The 19,909-nt window shown below is 36.9% G+C and overlaps 2 protein-coding genes across 2 annotated transcripts in view; one reads left to right on the top strand and one right to left on the bottom strand.

Moving 5' to 3' along the window:
* Window positions 1–841, bottom strand: part of LOC119720074 (ATP-dependent RNA helicase DHX29-like) — a 29,294-nt gene extending 28,453 nt beyond the window's left edge. The window contains exon 1 of the mRNA XM_038189597.1: window positions 612–841. Coding sequence (XP_038045525.1) covers window positions 612–705 — 94 coding nt within the window. The 5' untranslated portion in view covers window positions 706–841. The remainder of the gene's footprint in view (window positions 1–611) is intronic.
* Window positions 842–1,123: 282 nt separating this feature from the next.
* LOC119720076 (methylsterol monooxygenase 1-like) lies at window positions 1,124–10,606 on the top strand. Its single transcript, XM_038189598.1, has 7 exons — window positions 1,124–1,515; window positions 3,297–3,374; window positions 4,707–4,855; window positions 5,566–5,692; window positions 6,113–6,161; window positions 9,380–9,535; window positions 10,451–10,606. Exons 1-7 carry the CDS (start codon window positions 1,354–1,356, stop codon window positions 10,585–10,587), a joined length of 858 nt encoding a protein of 285 aa, XP_038045526.1. The 5' UTR covers window positions 1,124–1,353; the 3' UTR covers window positions 10,588–10,606.
* The last annotated feature ends 9,303 nt before the right edge of the window (window positions 10,607–19,909 follow it).

The following is a 19,909-nucleotide window of genomic DNA, read 5'->3' as shown; positions in this document are numbered from 1 at the left end:
CAGAAGTGGTCAGAAAAAGTTGCACGACAAATCAAGGTCGATCGTGTAGAGTAGGGCCCCTGTTTAGTTTCGATCAAATTAGAGTCAAGGATGATTTTATTACTCAAAAATGACCTTTTCAGCATAAAGCAGACTTCTCTCAATATAATGACACCTTTAAAAACCAATTTTGATGAGTTTCTTGGGGTGGAAATTACGATTTTCCTACACGGTTTACGGTTGGTGCCTTGCCATTCATTGTATGCGTGTTCATGGTACATCGCGTGGTGATCACCATCTATATTTCCGTGTTGCATTTTGTCGTTGTCATCGTCATTTTACCCCCACATTTCCCTCAAAAATTCAAAACCCTGCCCTTTAAAGTTTAATTTGGCTTTATCTAATAATATGTTCTTAATGTCGCCAACTAGTTTGGTAGGTCAAATAACTTAAAAGTGGATTTGTTCCCTTTATAGGAACCGGGCCCCTAGATACACGATCGCCGAATCAAGTGCCTAGGCCAGTGAGGCCTAGGCCAGTGAGGCCGAGGCTAGGCAGCGCATGCTGCCTATTGCCTATTGCTATTCATGGCTCCGCACAATTTGAACGTTTGAGTTCGAGCTCCGTCTTACCTGTTCGTACATCGGTGCCTTCCGCATTCTTCTTCACTGAAATGCTTTCACACGCTATTGGTTTGGGTGTTTTATTCTTCTTCTTCTTTCCCATGATGCTAAAATATATACCGATACCCTGTTCGACGACTTAGATTACAGTGTTAAACTGGTGCCATTTGTTGAGTTTCCGGAGCTCATGGAAGCTGCCATCTTGTTTAGCGCAAAGGATTGTGGGACACCATGGATAACTACATTTTATGGAGAGGTAAAAACGTATGCAGTTATAAAATGGAATAATCTTTAAAAAAAAAAGATTGCATAATATCATTTTATCTATAAATTGCAAAATCCTATACATGAGATAGTTTACATATGATTTTATCATGTATCTGGAGATATTATAATGTGAACGAATGCAAATGCAGAAAGGCCGAGGTTATTTTGTTCCTTTTCTTTAATGGACTCTTCTCGTCTAGGCCAGCCGCGTTTACCGCAGGGCTAAAAATAAACTACCAGGGTTTTTTACACACACAAAATATCAGGTGATTCTTGTGCATGCGCTGTGCTTTGTGTATCTAGTGATCACGCACAGTTTGCCGGTTGTTTCCTTTATATTTAGGCGGCTGCAACTGGTCGATATTTCTCTCCTCTGCACTCGCAAAATTGCAGCAGTCCAAAACCGGCAAGGGTGGGCAAGTACCTGAAGTAAGAGTGGTCCTACTTTTCTCTCGGTAGAAACTTGTCAGAAACCAAGGCAACCATGGGCGAAGAAGGCATCATCGGAACCATGAGATTAAGCGAGTTCTGGGACTACGTACCGGGCAATCCGCTCAAGCCGCCCGTCGAGATGGCCTGGACGTACATGACGGACAACTACACCCGCTTCCAGATCGCTACCTTGGGCTCGGTTTTGGTGCACATGGTAAAGATTCAGCTGACCTAAATTATTCGTTGTCAGTTATCCACTTTGAATTGGTTGTGCTTATTATTTTATCATGATTTAAAAGAAATGTAGGCTAAACCTTTGCCAAGTGCATAATGTATTAATTTAATGACCAATTGACTTCTTTGTAATTATATTTATTTTTTATTTCAGTGAAAGCCAGCCTTCAAATAAAAGTGATTGTTTATTATTATTTATTCATAAATACCTAAGACAGTTTACGCATTCCTATTGGTCGAGAGCCCGTCACGTGGCCGGTCTTAAACGGATGATAAAGACATGGCTAGCTGGTCTTAAACACTTTCCAGTGTCACAATAAAATGTGGACTCCTAAAAATCCAGTGCCTCTTATCGTTTCATTGGTTAAACGTTCGAAATCCTCACGTAGGCATGCGCAACACTACCAGGGAGTCAGAATTGTATAGTTCTAAATTCAAAACGCAACGCGCCAGGTGCGTTCTGTGCGACATCGCGCAGAACATGATACGCGCGCATCAATCTCCATAAAAGGGTCGTTTACATCTTACTCACCAGCTGAACACTCCATTATGTTGCAAGAGGGATGTTTCAAAAAGCATAAAGTGAATTTGTTGAACAAAATGGGGATGTTTTGAACGAATTATATGATTTTTTTTTACCGAAAAGGTATTTATGAATGGGAATAAACATGTGCTCCGTCGGTATTTATCACTCTGTTTAAGACCACTTAGAGTCATCAGCACCCAGACTCTAAGTGGTCTTAAACAGAGTGATAAAAACCTCCAGGGCACACATTTATTCCCTTATTAAAAACTGATTGGAAAGAATGAAGTATCTAGGCGCCACTTCTTTGGTTGTGTACAAATACAAAGTCTATGGAGAGTTGAGTGTATTTTCTTAGTATTTTCCAACAAAAATGGAAATGTCTCTCAGTCCCAGATTCATGTTTTTTCAACATTTTTGCAATAACTGACCTTCATTGAGATAATATATGATGAAAAAAAGTGATGTCAGGATGCAACATTCTGTCCAACTGATTATTTATATATAGGCTACATAGGCCCTAATTGTGTTTTCATTAAAATTCAAACACCAAATATAATGCATATTTAGGGCCTAATTATATTAATGTGTTAAACAAGATTTGACTGCACAGTTCAAAATAAATCATGAAAATCTTGACAAAAGTGATGAATTCAGCATTGGGTTTTGCCCATCACTGATGTAATTTCACAAAAAGTGTATACTGGAATAGGCCTACTCAGTGTTTTCCAAGGGCTTGCTAGAGACAATTCACAAGTTCAATCGCGTGGGACTTGAACCCACGACCTGCTTACTGCAGCTGTCTTACTACTCGAGCTTGCCAGGGTCGGCTGGCTGGTTCAAATCTGATATACTGAAACCAATCTCTTGATTGAAGAAATGAACTGGAAAGTTTTTTCCTTGTCAGAATTATACCTTTTTAAATTGGTTAAAATTGTTGGCAAGGTGTGCTATCAACAATATGTTCAAAAGTAAAAGTGTTCAAGTAAGCACCAAAAAGTTCAATCTCAGCACCCTGTTGCAACTGTCCATAATTATGGGCCCATACTTCGTTTAGATTTTCTGTGACAGTACTAAATTAGTGATGTGTTTCCTTGTATTTCAAGTTTTCATTTAATTTATGGGACTTTCATTTAAAAAAAAATATCTCATTTAGTATCCCATTTCAGACAAAGGTATGGTTACGCTTTCTGAAATTGATTGATTCTGATGATATTCCTATTTCTTTTCTTTTGCAGCTGTCTTACTACCTGATCAGCACACCCTCAATACTCTGTCAGTTTTTGCCATTCATGCAAAGGTTCAAGATTCAAAATGTGAGTTGAATTTTGTAATCAATTACATAGACACTAAGTTTTCTTCAAGAATTTTCTATGAACTTTTGTCCCTCACTTTTCACTGTAATTCTGTTACAAAGGAAGTACTTAGGCCTACTTGTTGGGAAAAAAGAACATTAATAAATTCTGGATTTTTCCCAATGTTCAAATCTGACAATCAAAAGCAATGGCAGATCCTCATTTTCCTCTTTTAAATGAAATATATATCATTTTTAATTAAATCAAGCATTCCTTCAAAGCACCTTAGGCAATGTGAGCTCGTAAAAGCCTGAAGAAACCCTTTAAGAGAAGACAATGTAGAAATGACAGGAATTTTGTATCAGATTTGAGATGTGCTATAAAATGAATTGAAACGAAATGACTTCACTTCATGTGTAGCTGACGTGTCATTGGAAATTATATTTGTATTTGAGTGCTTTTTTTGCTGATACTTTTGTGGTTTGTTTGGGTCAGAGAAAAAAAACCAATGTGAAACTTGGCTATCGTTGTAAATAACAAATATAATAGGGCCGTTAGCGGATTAAACTCAGAGATGTTTTGCATTCAGTTGGTCTGTCTGAATACGACTTTATCAGAGTCGCGCTAATCTGTTCATCTGATGTCGCAGTTTAAATAACAAGCACGGACTGGCCATTGTTCTAGCTTAGTTACGCAAGCAAATATGACAGATAAACTCAGATATAGGCTATTTAATCAACCAGTTGAAGGATTTGGCAAGGATGAATGTTGTGTTCGGAAAACCAAAAATGTGCCTCTGGTGAAATATTTATAGGGATTCTCCAGTTATTATTTTTGTACATGTATATGTTGAAAATAACACTTTCTGGTTTATCTTGGGTTATTTTTTCTGGAAATTGTGTTTGTCTTTTCTTATAGAAATTAATAGATCCTTTTTTTTTTTAATGTATTAAACCTTTTTAATGGTTTTTTTTTTTTTGGGGGGGGAGTTCATCAGGTTCAGTCAGTGATCGTTTTGCTTTGCCAGTCAAATGGTAGACTTTTTGACGGCTGATTTTTGGCTTATGTGCCTGTTAATTGTACTTATCTGCAAAGCTTTTGTCTAAATGTTAAGCTACATATATATGTACAGCATTAAATTCAAATTGGAGTTCACTATCAAGTTGAAAATTCTAATGATTTTAAGCCTATTTCAAACAAGACAAAATTGTTAATGAACACAAAGATAATTTTGGTTACCCGCACACACTTTTTTCTCCACACTGAATTTTGTCACACATACATACATCCCAATATCAGATGACCAGTTTGTTAATCTATGGTACCTGAAAACCTTGAAATCATTTGTGTTAGGACAAACCGGAGACTGCTAAGAACCAGTGGAAATGCGTGAAGTTGCTGCTGATGAGTCAGTTGTTCATCCAGCTGCCCATCATCTGTGCCTCCTACCTCTACTGCGAGATGTTCAGCATTCCCTTTGAGTGGGATAAGATGCCAGCCTGGTAATAAGTCTTTACAAAGATTTCCCCCTGTATTTGTCTTAGATGTAGCAAAAACTGGCCTCCAAAAGCATTTGATATGTATCACAGAAGATTTGATTTGTATCATAGAAGATTTGTATTACAGAAGGAGTGATCAGAAATCATCATAAGTCGCAACAAGTCAATTACAAGTCATTCAGTGTCATGTCAAGTCACAAGCTTATATTCAGATAACTGGAGTAAAGTGTGATCATCAGTATCTGTTGGTTCTTGCGTGTCAGCTTGTAATTTGCACTATTTATCAATAGCCTACACAGGCCTTTTTGTAAAATTCAAGTGTTTGCATGCCTTTTTGATTTTATAACACCCTTTTCCCCCTCCCCTCCTCCAAAAAAAGGGGGGAAGCGAAACTGTTTCTTTCCAAATTTATTATAATTTTTTTCAAAGTCGGTATATAAATGAGAGTGCAAAAAATAAAATCCATCCAATTCTAAGTAAACCTGTACTTACAAGATTTTTTTAAGGGATACTTAGGCCTACCTATTGCTTTTTAGCACCAAGTCCTTGGTAAAGAAAGGCATCCGATTTACTTGGCTATGACTAGCAGTAACACACATGTCTATGGGAAGTGGCTACAGCCGCTTCTATATTTGTAGTGGAAGCTGTAGCCACTTTTGAGAAATTAAGGATAGTTACTCAGTTTTAATGTTTCTCGTTCTGTTTGTATTCAGGTATGTGTTGCTTGCCCAGTTCTACGCCTGCCTCGTCATTGAGGACACCTGGCATTACTTCCTCCACCGAGCCCTGCACGACAAGAGAATCTACAAATACATCCACAAGGTCCACCACAATTTCCAGGTCAGTTTGAGTGTTTTAATCTCCAATTATTATTTTTTTATTCGTGTTTGAAACCGGCACAACAGAGTCTAAAGATTTGAATAAGGGCATGAAATGTGCGACTAAATTTTACATCGAAAGAGCTAATGTTGCAATCATTCAAACAATACCGGATTCCAAGAAGTTAATTTGTAACATTTATCAGTCTGAGACCACAATCTATTTGGGTTGACCCCACCTATATCTTAGTTTTGCACAATTTTTGTATGCTAGCCTGAAAAAAACAAACCGGGCATAAGTTTTTATCGACCAAAAGTGACCCATTAACATTCTTAGTCATAACGTAAAGTTACATAGTTACAAATGTCATTTAAAAGTAACAAAACATTGAGGATGTCGAGCATAATATCAAATTTCCAATGTTTCCATTGTTTGAAACAGGCTCCCTTCGGAATGGTGGCTGAATACGCTCATCCTGCGGAGACAATGAGTAAGTTATAAACTTTGCGAAATTTTAGTGATACCGGTATATATAAGTGGAGTTAAGGTTTATCTGAGTAGATCCTTTTCCCGTTATAGAATATCAAATGCATGCTAAGAATAGGGGTTGATTGCACGCGAAAAGGAAAAGTTATGCAAACTATTGATAAATGCTTGCAAATGTGCAATGTGTTCAAGGAAATACATGTACCAAAATCACATTTGTAGGAATGCTGAATGTTGAATATCGATACATTACACCATCTTCTTGTCAACAAAGAAAAGAGATATGCATTTCCTGAACTTTTCTGCATAAAAATCTCCAAAAGGGGCAACAAATTACACTCTGATTTTCTGAATATATACTAATTTGGCCTATTTTAGACATACAGTGATATCTTGATAAGTTAAAACCTGCTAACTCGAAAACCCTTCTAACTCAAATTAAGAAAATATTCCCGTCAATTGTTGTTGAAAGGAAAATCCATTTGCTAACTCAAAACTCTGCTTAACTCAAAATTTGAGCCCATTCCCCTGAAGTCTGACTTATCGAGATTTCACTGTATCTCTTATGAAAAAAAATCCTGAAAGGGACACAAAAATCACTTAAACATCATTATTTTTCGAAGGAAGAGACTTATTGTGCATTTTCAACAAGGCTTTTTTTTAGTTTCTTTCGATTGGCACAGAATTAATATTTGAATCCAAATTGTGACAGGCAGCTGACACAAAAAACCTAGAAAATGAATCAATCAAACAGATAACTGTAACAAATTATCACATTTGCATGTTTACATAATCCAAAAGTATTTATAATTATGTCTATTTTTGTCTTCATCATTCCCATTTTTATCCCAAATATAAAGAAGTGCTTATCTTGTCTTTGTTTCTTTGTTTGCTTAATATTCCAAAAGTCCACTTTTGTAGGGTGGCATGCTATATACAGTACTTTATCTGCCATATCTCCAATATGTCAACAAATGTCCTTTGTATGAAATTTCTTTTGGTACTTGGAGATTCCAAAAAAAGAAGATGAGCCATTGTCCACAAGAAAACTAAAGAAAAAGTGAGGTTTACTGCTACAGATCTTTGTCAATTTACATCTTACTGTATCTTTTGAAATACTTGAACAGTGGCCATCGCAGCAAAGTCTTGTTAAAACAACTTTTATAGAGAACTTGTGGTGGTATTTTTGAAATAGCTTTGTGGCCTACGTGACTTTTAGTGTTGCATTCAATAACATGTTCGCCAACAACCAGCAAAAAAATCCAACAATACATACCACAGCTATAAACTTTAACCCTAACTCAGCTTCCATTTTATTAGGAACCTTTAAGATGAATTTCCTGTGCTCTTAAACAAATTTGATTTTATTTTAACTCCTGACAACTTTTTACCCGTATATTTCTGTATATAAAAAACTACTTTAGTCTATTTTTCAATGAACCACTTTCTTTTAAAATTTTCATTGTCTGGAATCATCCAAAAACAAAGAAGAAGTAGCTTTTATGTTGTTGCATTCGCAAACAGGTTTAACTCTGTTACTCATAAAGTGATCTTGATAAATTTATAAAAATTGGTCAGTGTGGTTCCACACACTTGCCCATCTATGTAAACACCGGCAATCGTGGACCCCCTATTGTCCCTAATCCTCATTCCTTTGTGTGTACTCTAACTTTTTAGCAACAGCTCTCATTGGTTTTGTACATGAATTTCAATCGTGGACTATCGGTCAATCGTGGACGTATCGTTTGTGCCCTAACCCTTTTGTCCTAGGTCCGAGATTGCTGGTGTTTACATACTCATACCAACTGTCAAAACCACCACGACAAAATTGCTTCAACTGGCTTCAACACAATGAAAAATTGATGTATAATTTTTACAAAGTCTCCAGATTTTTGGACTTTATGTAAGATGGTTGTGGTAGGATACTGTGTCAGTCGTAAAATTCACTTATGCAAATCGTGGATTTCCGGAGGCATGGTTTTAGAGAGTGTTAGCAAATGTTGAGGGTACCTGCATATCCTGTTTAAAATCACAACTTCAAAAGGTTGACAGCTCCCACATTTATACAACAGATTGGTGGTGGGGGAGGAATTTTGTAACTGGCCTAACAATCTGCTGGTTGCGTTTGTGCATTCAAAGGTTTTTCAGTGTAAATATACTGGCAGCACAGAGGATGTTGCGTAAATGTTTTGTAACTTTCGGCATTAACCAAAGTGACTCACTTCTTAATAATTGGAGGGTGTTTTTTTTGGAGGAGTGAAGTGGCACAAAAACCTGTTTTGCAACAAAATCTCGATATCGTAATAATCTGATTAGATAAGAATGTGTGTCATAAGTAAAATTAGAGGAACTGATTAATTAATCAATGTATTTATGCAATAGCGGATTGACTTCAGTAGGCCTATATATAATAACTTAAAAGCAAATACATCTAGAAAAGTGATTTTTGTTTAAATTCTACAGCACACCAGTTAAACGTCTTGAAGTCATTTTTCCTGTTAAATTATTTTACAACTTTACTAAAAAGAAGAAGAAAGAAAATAAGAAAATTAAGTAATCAGTTAGAAACTGATTTGGAAATATTAATTACAAATATCTTTGTCTTGAATTTTCAGCAAAACTGAAGTAACCCAGTTGCTTAACAATGCATTTTCACTTTACAAAACTCGGCAACAACTCTATCATAATTGTGACCATAATATTTGGACCAACTCTGGTGACATGGTTAAGCATACCATAGCATGCAAATGTCTGACTTTACTGCAAACCTGCATGTCCAACAAGTACACAGAAATATATGGTGATGTAGTAGGAATTGAGCATGAAGTACTCCACATTTTGTATCAAGTACATGGCCTTTTAGAAAAGTATGGTTTAGAAACTAGAGTATTTGGACAAGAAGACCATTGAAAATTTCCAAGTTTCTTCCAAATGTTTCAAACTTGCCTTCGAGTCCTTTTCCAAAATGTGTACATTTCTTGCCTACCTGTGACAGCTATGTGGAACAAATTTTTCATATTTCTCCCTATTCATAGCAACCAATCAGCACAGACGTACTTCTTGGGCTTGATTCTTACTTGATGAGTTCATATTTAAGTAAACTTGACTTTGAAAACACTGGTAGTTAATCTATGGGCCAAATTTGTAATACGGAAATCTGTTTCAATGGTTCCTGTATTACAAGAGGATTCTTACAGTGGTTCTTACTTCCATTCCATTCAGTTCTGGGCATGGGAACCATGTGGGGCATCCTGCTGATGGGGAACCACCTGGCCTTCCTGTGGGGTTGGATGGTAGTCCGTCTCCTGGAAACCATTGATGTTCACAGTGGCTACGACATTCCCATGAGCCCCCTGCATCTGCTGCCATTCTATGGAGGTAGGTCTTGAAAGACATTGGACTCTGTGCGCAAGTACCCCCTCGGTGATTTACAAAGAGAGAGTTTGGCATTGCAGTCACATGCCTTGTGTTCACGCAAAACGCTGCAGGTTTGTTTTTCGTGCAGTATCGCTTGAACCAGTGCACATGTGTCTACTGGTAATGCGTTCAGTCCGTTGCACCCGTAGCCTTCTCTTCAGTGTTGTAGTCCATCACAAGTTCCCACAAGCTCCCTGCAAGTCCATCACAAATCCTTCAGTGTCAAGTCCTTTGTCAATGTTCATCCCGTTACTCATACTTCTGAAAGGACTTGTGATGGACTTGACAACAACACAACTTCTCATGAGAAAACCAAACCTGGATACGTGCAACTGCAAACTCTGTTTTGCCCTAGACTTACAAAACCCATATAATGGGCACAGACAATTAAAAATTGTGTTAGGATACCATGCCCATGACTTGTCTTGTCTTAATACTGACCAACACCCCTAAATATAGGAGCCAACCACGCAGGGTTCTTTGCGCTTGGTGAAATTGCGGAGAGAGTGGAGAGTTATTTGTTTTGTAACCTTTCCAGACTTCACGATTTGAACACAGTTTTGCTTGGCTCTATTATTTGATCAGTTTATGCAATGTTCAACGGTCCATTGAATGGGTATGCCACAAGTTCATGGTTTTTGAAAGCGATGGGAGAGTCTTGATTGCAGCAAAGGATTATGGGAAAGACGTTAGTAGAAACAAACTCAAGTGTAACTGTAAGCTCTCTGTCTTTTCAACAAGGGCCAAATGACATAACTCCTTGATCCAAAGATACAGACTTACCAGCTTTTCTAAACTGAATTCGGCTTATACGTTAAAAACCCTTTCTTGTTCTTGTCGTCTTGAGTAAATTCCTCCATTCTTCCCCACACCCAGGTGCCCGATTCCACGATTTCCACCACATGAACTTCAACGGCAATTATTCCTCCACTTTCACCTGGTGGGACAAGATCTTTGGCACTGACCGGCAGTACAAGGACTACATCAAGGAAAAGACAGACAAGAAGGACTAAACGCAATCTCCTAACGCAATGGACAAATATTGAATTCAGCTGAGTGTAAACGGGCATGGTTCTATGTGAGGTGCTGGTAAATAACACCCCTAACTACACGTAGCCCCGCCCCAAATTTCCCCCCACCCCTTTTCTTATTTTCATTAACCAAATGAATCACTAGAATGTTGCAAAAGTCCCTAAATTTTATTCCACGGATGTAAACATTTCCGTAAGCATATGAACATATTTGGAACCCAAACAAAGATTGCCGAGAACGTACCTGTGTATAAGCACAAAATATAATATAATTAGAACAAGTATGATTGATTGCCCTTTCTATAATATACTAGATCTTAATTATATTAGTGGGATTTTCCTTATATAGATATGACGCTTAATTGCTTTTCCGTCGTCGGGTTAAGGACTTTTTTTGGCGTTGCTTTTGATGAAACATTTCTTTTATTTTAAATCCAGAATAGTATCTCTTTTTGCGCATCATATCAGCTGAGTTAGTTACTTCTTAAAACCCAAATATTCAAGTTGCATCAGAATTCATTAATTGAGATCATAAAATAAAATTCAAATAGAGTCTTCTATGTGACATTTTAAAATGTCTACTTGGTCGAATTAACCAGTTAAACTTGTGCACAAAAAAATGTTCTAACTTGATTGACCCCTGACCCTAATTTAACTAAACCTACCCCAACAAACTTTGTAAATTTAGGTTTTGCATCATACGAGGAATCAATGTAGGCTATTTGCGAATTGCGACGGTAACATTTTGCCTAGAAATGTGAGTTACCCACAGGTATAACTTTTTATGGTAGAGTGTCTCCCTAAGGGTACACTCACAGGAATTCTATTTTATGTAAATTATTATTAAAATTCTAATTTACTTGTTTATTTTAACAAAAATAGTAACAAGGTAGGTATGAGTTTTATCGCCTAGCATGAATGTTAGTTATTGAGGTTGGAAAATACTTGGACAGTCAAAAACTCTGTGATGTCAAAAATTGCACCATTTGTTCACCAAAACATTTGTTCACCAAATACCAAAGCATTTTAGCAGGTGCTAAATAATGCTGCGATGTACTCAAGTAGGCAAATGATAAAACATGATTCCATACTATTTTAGCAGATTTAAAACCAGCTGTTCCACATCTTATATTTTTCCCGTATTTTTGTTTTTGTTTTGTTTTTGTTTGAAACTTTTTTTCAGCTAATTGTTTATTATAATATGTATAAGACTGGTAAAATATTTTACAAATGTCAAGCATGACCAAAGAGTTTTATGAATGTTGAAAAATATATATCACATATTTTTAATGGATGTTCCTGGTATATTTGTCGACACTTTAAAATAATTTTCCACAGAATTTAGTAATTATGACACAGAGTCAAGTCTCTGCACTTGAAATGAACGCAATCTGTGGGGTGAAATAGATCATATTCAGGATTTTTCTTTAATTTAATAGAATTTAGTTAACAGTTCTGTTTGCTTTCTAAGAACTGCACAGCCTACACAGCTATTTATCTGATTGCAGTGTCGTCTTTTAATACACAGCCAACCAAACAACCATATAGAACTTGAGAACCGTCTTAGTATCAGTCTTTACACACCAACAATTTACCAAAAATTAGTGTAAAATTGTACCTCAATTGGGAGTGAATGTGTGGCCAGTTGATTATTATGAAAATAATTCATAAGTACATGAAACCTGATTTTCATCAAAATTGATATGTTAATTGGTTGCATGTGAACACTACTTGCTTAATTCCTAATTAATTAACTAAATTGACAATTTGTACGGGCAAGATCTGTAATAAATCATATGTTGTGATCACCAGAAGTTACCTGTGTTCTGTGAAAGTTCATACAGTCGAGAATATGTAGTTTGTGTGGACTGTAATTTAGGTTCTGTGGATATTAACTGAATTGAAATATTCAAAAGTTGGGAATCGGTGTGTTTATATTAATCAACATTAGTTTTAAACTCTTGCACACTTTAAAAGGCTCCAGTGAGAGTTTGGTAGCATAAAGGGGAGACATTGAACAAAATAAACTTGTTTAAAATGTAAAATTGGATTTAAAAATGAGAAATAATTGTTCTGCAATATTGTTTATTTAAAAAAAAAGAACAAGGTGCATCGAAAAATCCTAAACACACTAAGGTTAGCCCACCACAGAAAGTGCCCTTAGCTTTTACTCACTGTAACTCACCCCCCCCCCCCAAAAAAAATAAATAAAAAGAAAAAATTGGTCTGCCTATTACTCGATGTCTGTACCGCCCAAAAATGTCCTGCCTATTACTCCATGTACATGTTGCACCCAAAATTGCCCAAGCATGCAGTGGTTGTATGGTGTCATCAGTGACAAATGTAGCAAGATATGTGACAGAAGGACCCACCCCCTCTTTTGTGTTGGTCATTGTGTTACCAGAATCTCTGGCATTAATTTCAGATAAGGGGGGGGGGGGAAGGGGGGGGAAGGGGGGGGGAAGGGGGGGGGGGGGGGAAGGGGGGGGGGAAGGGGGGGGGGGGAAGGGGGGAAGGGGGGAGGGGCTGCTAGGTAGCAATAGTCTATGTTGTGTATACAGTATACTATAGGGACATGGGGGGGTACGCTCTGTCACAAATCATGCTGGATATAATCAGTGAATAAACACAACCTAATACGATGTAGTACAGTTGCTAATGGGTTAAGAAGCCATGGATTAAATTACTTCTAATTCAACACTCCATAAACACTGGCTCTCCCCGTTGCTAGCTGACTGAAGTATGTACAAAATATGGCTGTTCATTCAACTGGTTCAGCCCATCACCAACTTTAACAAAAATATACACTGCATACTTGATGTTGTGAGAGTGTTTGTGAGAAAAAAAAATCACAAACTCACCCGGGTGGGACTTGAACCCATGACATCCTGCTTTCTAGTGCAGACGTCTTGCCGCTCGACCACCAAGCTCATCGGGGTCGGCTGGCTGGCTGGATCTGATTTAGCAGCAGGTACCGCAACCGAACTATTCATAAGATGGAATTTTGTGTCAGGAGGGTGATGTAAATAAATTTGGGGTTTTGTCCTTCACCGGCATAAGCAGGAGGTCGTGGGTTCGAGTCCCACCCGAGTAGTTTGTGAATTTGTCTCACAAGCACTTGGACAACACTGAACATACAGTGTTTATAAAATAGATATAAAATCAATACATTGGTGTGGTGATGGTCAAAAACGAGTATGGAATTTACACAAGCCTGACCCATACAACATTTGCAAACATCAAAAAAAAAAAAAAGGGGGAAAAAAAAAGAAATATCCAATTATCACAAATACTTACTGGATTGTTAGGGAATGACAGTCTAAAGTATCCTGTAAAATCGTGGCTCCTTGTGTGCTGACACTTTCAAGAAAATTTGTATTTTTCCAATGCTTGTCAAAAACTGGCTTTTTTCAAAGACTGCTCCTTATTTTTCATATTTAGTTATTCCACATTTTCTTTGCAATTGATTACACACCTGTGAAGGGGTACAAGCCTGCTAGACTGATTCTCTGACCTTACAATTCCCGAAAGTCTATAAATTGCTCCGTTTCATCTTAAGTGGGGTCAGGGAACCAGACTATAAGAACATCATTGGTTTTGTTTTTTTTCCAGCATGTACAAGCCCAAAACGAGAAACAAGTCAGTTTAACAATATTTGCTATAGCATGCTAATCCTCCAAATCCATTTGTTTCTGAAAATTGCAGCAAACTACATGTTGAACATTCCCTTTAAGAGTATTATTGTTTATTTGATGTCGACGTACAGTTGTGACAAGTACAACACATTCACTGCATTTCTGTGATAAGAAACCACAATTAAATACCAAAAAAATTTCTCTGTAAACCTTTTTTTTAATATCTTCTTTAAATTCTCCACAAACAATAGTCCACAGAGCTGCACATAAGTTTACACTTTCAAGTTCCAGTGTGGAAAAAAAGCCTTGGCTCTAATGTACAGTTAACTTATTTCTATTAAAATATACATTTGATTATTATCAAGAACGTCCAAGAACTCTCCAAAAATGTTCAGCTTATTACATGAAAGCATACATTTCATCACATGCTGAACCAATAACTTTTCACAGCAATCACTTTGATATTCAATTAAACACCTGTTTTGTAACTCATTACCAGCATAAATTTCTGAACACGAGAAGTCTTGTATAACTTAAATGTACGCCCATTCCATCGACCTGCACAAAAGTTGAGTTTATAATATGCAAAGTTCTGTTTACATAAGCTTATTTGTTTTATGCAAAGTTTTGTTTATATAAAAGCATATTTGTTAATTTTTATAAACATGACATAACTATGCCAAAATAACATCAAATGAGGGCGCTGTTTATCAACTAAACAAGGAACTGGCCATGGATCCATTTCTAAAACTACGCAGTTTTTGAAACCACGACTTTGATTCTGGGTTCGGCTTCCAGAGATATGACGACACATATTTGCTGTTGTCAGGAACATCAAACTGCAATGAGGCCAAGGTTTAGAGGTTATATTAAATTGAGTTGAACATTCACAACAAGCATTTTCAAGGAATTATAGTACAATTATCCATGGTCTGACTTTAAATCATTTAAATTTTCCAATATATTTACTGACTGAAAATCCCTGGTCAACACTGGGGTTTTGTTGTTCGTTACAGTTCGCATGTAGCACTGTTAATTGCATGTAGTTGAGTTCATCACAAATCCTTTTCAATTAAAAATGTTTTTTTTTTGCAATGCTAAGTTTTAACAGTTTCCAGAGCTGTACAAAAAGGCAAGCAGGCTTGAAGAATTTTGACTTTAGTTGGAAGCAATGTCTTTTTCTTGCAGAAATAAACATTTCTAAAGTCTGACTGCTGGGGGCGCTCTTCAATAAATTCAGCTCAGGCTGAAGTAATTTTGTCAACAGGCCTTGTGGAAAATCACAAGGATAATACAATTCTAACAAAGTTGCATATTCACTTTGTTTTCCTTTTATTATTATTATTATTTTTTTTTTTGGACAAGCGAGTGGTAGGTTTTAGATTTGGTTCTTGGCTAAAGTACAAAATAAAGATTGACAGCTTTATTTTGGGGAAAAACTCTGAACAGTTTGTTTACACAAACCCCACTCAACTATTTCGAACAAGTTGAACGTGTAACTGTTAACAGAAATTAAACTTATAATTGTCACAGTGCTGGAGTACTCGAGTCTGGACTCGGACTTGGACTCGAGTCCCGATTTTCAAGGACTCGGACGGGGTGGACTCGACTATAGCACTGAATAGTCAGTTCCAAATACTATATCTCTGAATTTCAAAATATAACAGCAATCTTTTCTTCATAACTTTAAATATAACGACCTCTCACACTAAAAATCTAAAATGTGACTATCGTTACTTGCAAGTAGTTAAAATGCATCTAGTTGGCAAACACTTTTACTTCCTCTTTCAAAATTTGAAGAGAAAAAATCCAATCATATTCCAATGTCGTTATCCTGCACGCAAGAATGCACTTTCAGAATTTTCAAAATTACTGAAGTTTTGAAATTTTAATGTAAATTACATTTATATTACATTTGCATAGGCGCCATTTTGCACTTCATGCAAATTCGACAATGAAGACATATGAACAATGAAGAATTAGTCGGGTACCCTGTCTTCACTAACTGGCGATAAATTTGCACGAAATACAAAGTGGTCTACTTCACTCTTTTAGTGTGAATTAAATACACTCGGCAATACAAATCAAAGATAAATATTACTTAATTTACAAAATTGTTTTAAAAAATCTTATCTGCATTTTCCATCAAAACGTACCCTTCCGAACAGAAAAAAAGTAATACTTGCTTCTTCAGATTTACATCACGGCAAAATAACAACCTTCAATCAGCTCAACAAATGTCGCAAACGGATCTTGAAAAAACGTACCTTCTAACCATAACCATTTCAAATTACAACTTCATAAAAAAAAAAAAACAGCTGCAATCTTGCAAATCTTAAAAAAAGACCAACAAAAGAAGTAATCACCTTTTTTTCGTGCGCTAGCTAAAGTTGTTTCAAGCTACTGATGAAAGCACAGCACTTCAGTCTTTTTTTTTTCAACCAAAAAAATAGGCAAACGTCAAACATTTCGCTCAACAATACTTGTTATTACAATTTTTACAGCAAACCATTTTCATTGTGCGTATGGATTTTCTTATTGCATGTAAAATATCCAAGTACGATACAAATTAAACAAATGATCCTAATTAAAAGGGGTGGCTAATTGAACAGCAAAGCAATTCAGTTTGTGATGTTATTATTGATAATAATTTTGGAAGATGAATTTTTTTTATGAATGGGCAAAGCTATTGATGAATGGCAAAATTGAGTTGTATTTTCTATTTGACGGTAACCTTGCAAGTGCTCTGATGAAAAAAGTACTTTTCTTTTAAACGGAGACATAAAAATATGTCTTTACAACATTATTCAGAGCATATGTACATTTATAATATGGCAAAGTTTGTACAATGCAAGATGTTTTGACAGTGTTTAAGAGGACGACTTGAGAAATACTGTAGAATGCTATAACTGTACTGTGAATTTTGTACATGTTGTAAATTCAATTTTCCAAAGCATCAGTATTTACAGTTGAAATGCATGCCCGGCCATGACAAATAGTGTCTCGGTAGGGGTGGGGGTGGGGTGGGGGTTGGGGGTGGGGGGTGGGGGTAGGTTTGACGGTGACAAGTAGTGTCTCGGTGGGGGGGGGGGGGGGAGAGAGGGGGGAACGGAACGGACAGGAAGGGGACTTTGAAACCACCATTATTTCATGACTGGAACTAGCTCCCCCCCCCACCAAAAAAATATATTCATAAATGACAGAGAATATTGTTGAAAACATTTTTGCGGCACTTTGCAAACATTCTCCACTGCCCCCCCCCCCCCACAAAATGGGACATCACATTGCCAGATTTTGAAAGCAGTTGACAGTTTTGAAGTTTGTTGACTAGATAGTACATGACAAACACTTATGAAATCATCTCACAATTGATAAATATGTAGGTAACAAGAATTGAAAAAAATGGTGTACTGAAAATTCTGGCTTGACCATGTAGAATTACTGGTGAAGATATTTTCCACAATGAGCTTGACAAGTTATTGGCAGAACTTGGCAGTCTTTAAAATTGCAATAGATGTCATTGCTTCATAATTTGGCCTGATAACACTTCAAATGGTCATTGAAATGTACTCAACACCAATTTTAATCAATCCTACAGGATCTATTGCAAGTACTGCTGAAAATGTTTCAATCTTCAAGACAGAACAAACAAAATATGGGTATAATTCATCCATAATATAATATGTCTTCCCCATAAAGGTTTTGCTGTCTTTTTGTCATGCACAGAAATGGTAAAGCCCTACATGTTTCTTTAAAACAGCAACTCCAACAAGAGAGAAAAACAAGGTTTTCAACCAAAACTTTTACATTACAATTAAATTAAATTATGTATATTATTAAAAAAAAAAAAAAAGCCACAAAATTCACAGGAGGCCTTGATACACTGTTATAAAATAAAGAATGCAACTTTTTCCAACCGAAACCTGTGGTGACAAGCACTCATATAGTACAGTATCATTCACCGATCAAAAAACCAAAATTTCGATAAAGCACCACCAATGACCAAAGGTTGGAATATTTGGGGAAAATCAGAGTGAATCATGACACTTTTGTTTCTCATATTGGCAAGTTTTTTAAAACTCAACTGCCAACGAGTAGCAATATATAATTGGATGGATTTGAGGGGGATACAGAAACATATTGCACGAGCTATAACAATATTGCTTGAGTCAAAGACTTGTGCAATATTGTTATGGCAATATATTCTTGTATCCCCCGAAAAAAGCCCTCCAATATTATTTGTATTATTTATACCAGGCTTACTTGATCCGCAAGAAATACATTATTTTCAGGACATTGTCCTTACTTCTCAAATTTTGTCGAATATTCTTTACTTACTGAAGTAAATTTTAAGCCACTCGAAGCTGACGTTGTGCTTGTTGACAAGAGTGCGCATATCCTGCTGCGGGTTACATCCGCACGCGACGGTGCCGCGCGATACGCTCTGTTGACTGGATGACAACTGTGAGTTTCTACGTTCTTGACTGTGCGGGAGCCAGCGAAATTTGTTAAAAACACCCAGATGAGGACAATGTCAAAAATAATATTGTCCTTGTCCGGGTACTTTTTACTGACATAATATTGCTCTCATCCCGGTACTTTTTACGAAAGCATACAACACGCCATTTATTTTTACCACTGGAAGCCTGATATAATTAATAATAGGCCTTATTTTTGAACAAATGTATGGACACCATTTAAGGTGCATACACAGCTGTGTATCCATGTTTGCTAATATTTGTTTCCATTTTGCTACAATTTAAAAGTTAATTTTATGATCTTTTATTCTCAGATTATAATAAACTGCTTTAAATGCATTTAGGATCATTTGCATTTATCCCAAAAGTAGCCTACCGAATTATTGTCAAAATCTTATTGGGATTTAAGATTGTAATAGTACCAAACACCCCGTCAAATTATTCCGTCTGGCTTGCTGTCATTTAGAAGAAATCAAGAAATGTAGGTGATTTCCACAATCAGCCAACTGACTGATTTTTGGAAATAAAAGAGTTCTATTGACGAAATCGTGTTTCAGGATCAAAAGCTTGTTCATGGTTTTTCACTGTTTTCTTGAAAAGTGTAATATGGGCTCCATGCACAAGTACCCCCTCATCGGTAAGAAAGGGAGAGTTTGGGGAGACCACTGGGAAGACATTAGAATGCACTGCTGACGACACCTGACGCTCACGCGAAGACAAGTTGCTTTGTGCACATTCAGAATATAATTTGCCATGCGTGGAGCACTGTGGTCCAATGGTTACAGTGGTTCGACTTGCGTGCCGTGATACATGGGTTCGAACCCTACCAGAGAACATGGTGCTTGTGTTCTTGGGCAAGACACTTTTCTACAATCGCCTCCCTCCACCCAAAAGTATAAATGGGTACCTGTGAGGGTAGAGACTAGAATGCGCTGATCTTGACCTGCTGCAGAAAAAATGGTCTCACGGCCGTGATACATGGGTTCGAATCCTACCAGAGAACATGGTGCTTGTGTTCTTGGGCAAGACACTTTTCTACAACTGCCTCCCTCCACCCAAGAGTATAAATGGGTACCTGTGAGGGTAGAGACTAGAATGCGCTGATCTCGAGCTGCTGCAGAAAAAATGGTCTCACGGCCTAATGAACAGGGGTAATAATTGTGAAGTGCTCTGAGACCTTTGGTATAAAGC

This window comes from Patiria miniata, unplaced genomic scaffold (genome assembly GCF_015706575.1).
Source record: "Patiria miniata isolate m_02_andy unplaced genomic scaffold, ASM1570657v1 HiC_scaffold_9, whole genome shotgun sequence".
Lineage (NCBI taxonomy): Eukaryota > Metazoa > Echinodermata > Asteroidea > Valvatida > Asterinidae > Patiria > Patiria miniata.
Note: the sequence above shows the minus strand (reverse complement) of the source record. Positions and strands in the feature narration are given on the sequence as shown.

Excerpts from the sequence above, each read along its gene's own strand:
- LOC119720076 (XM_038189598.1), top strand. The coding sequence starts at position 1,354 with ATGGGCGAAGAAGGCATCATCGGAACCATGAGATTAAGCGAGTTCTGG. Across the intron at positions 1,516-3,296 it reads GCTCGGTTTTGGTGCACATG|CTGTCTTACTACCTGATCAG; the intron begins GTAAAGATTCAG and ends TTTCTTTTGCAG. Across the intron at positions 4,856-5,565 it reads TGGGATAAGATGCCAGCCTG|GTATGTGTTGCTTGCCCAGT; the intron begins GTAATAAGTCTT and ends GTTTGTATTCAG.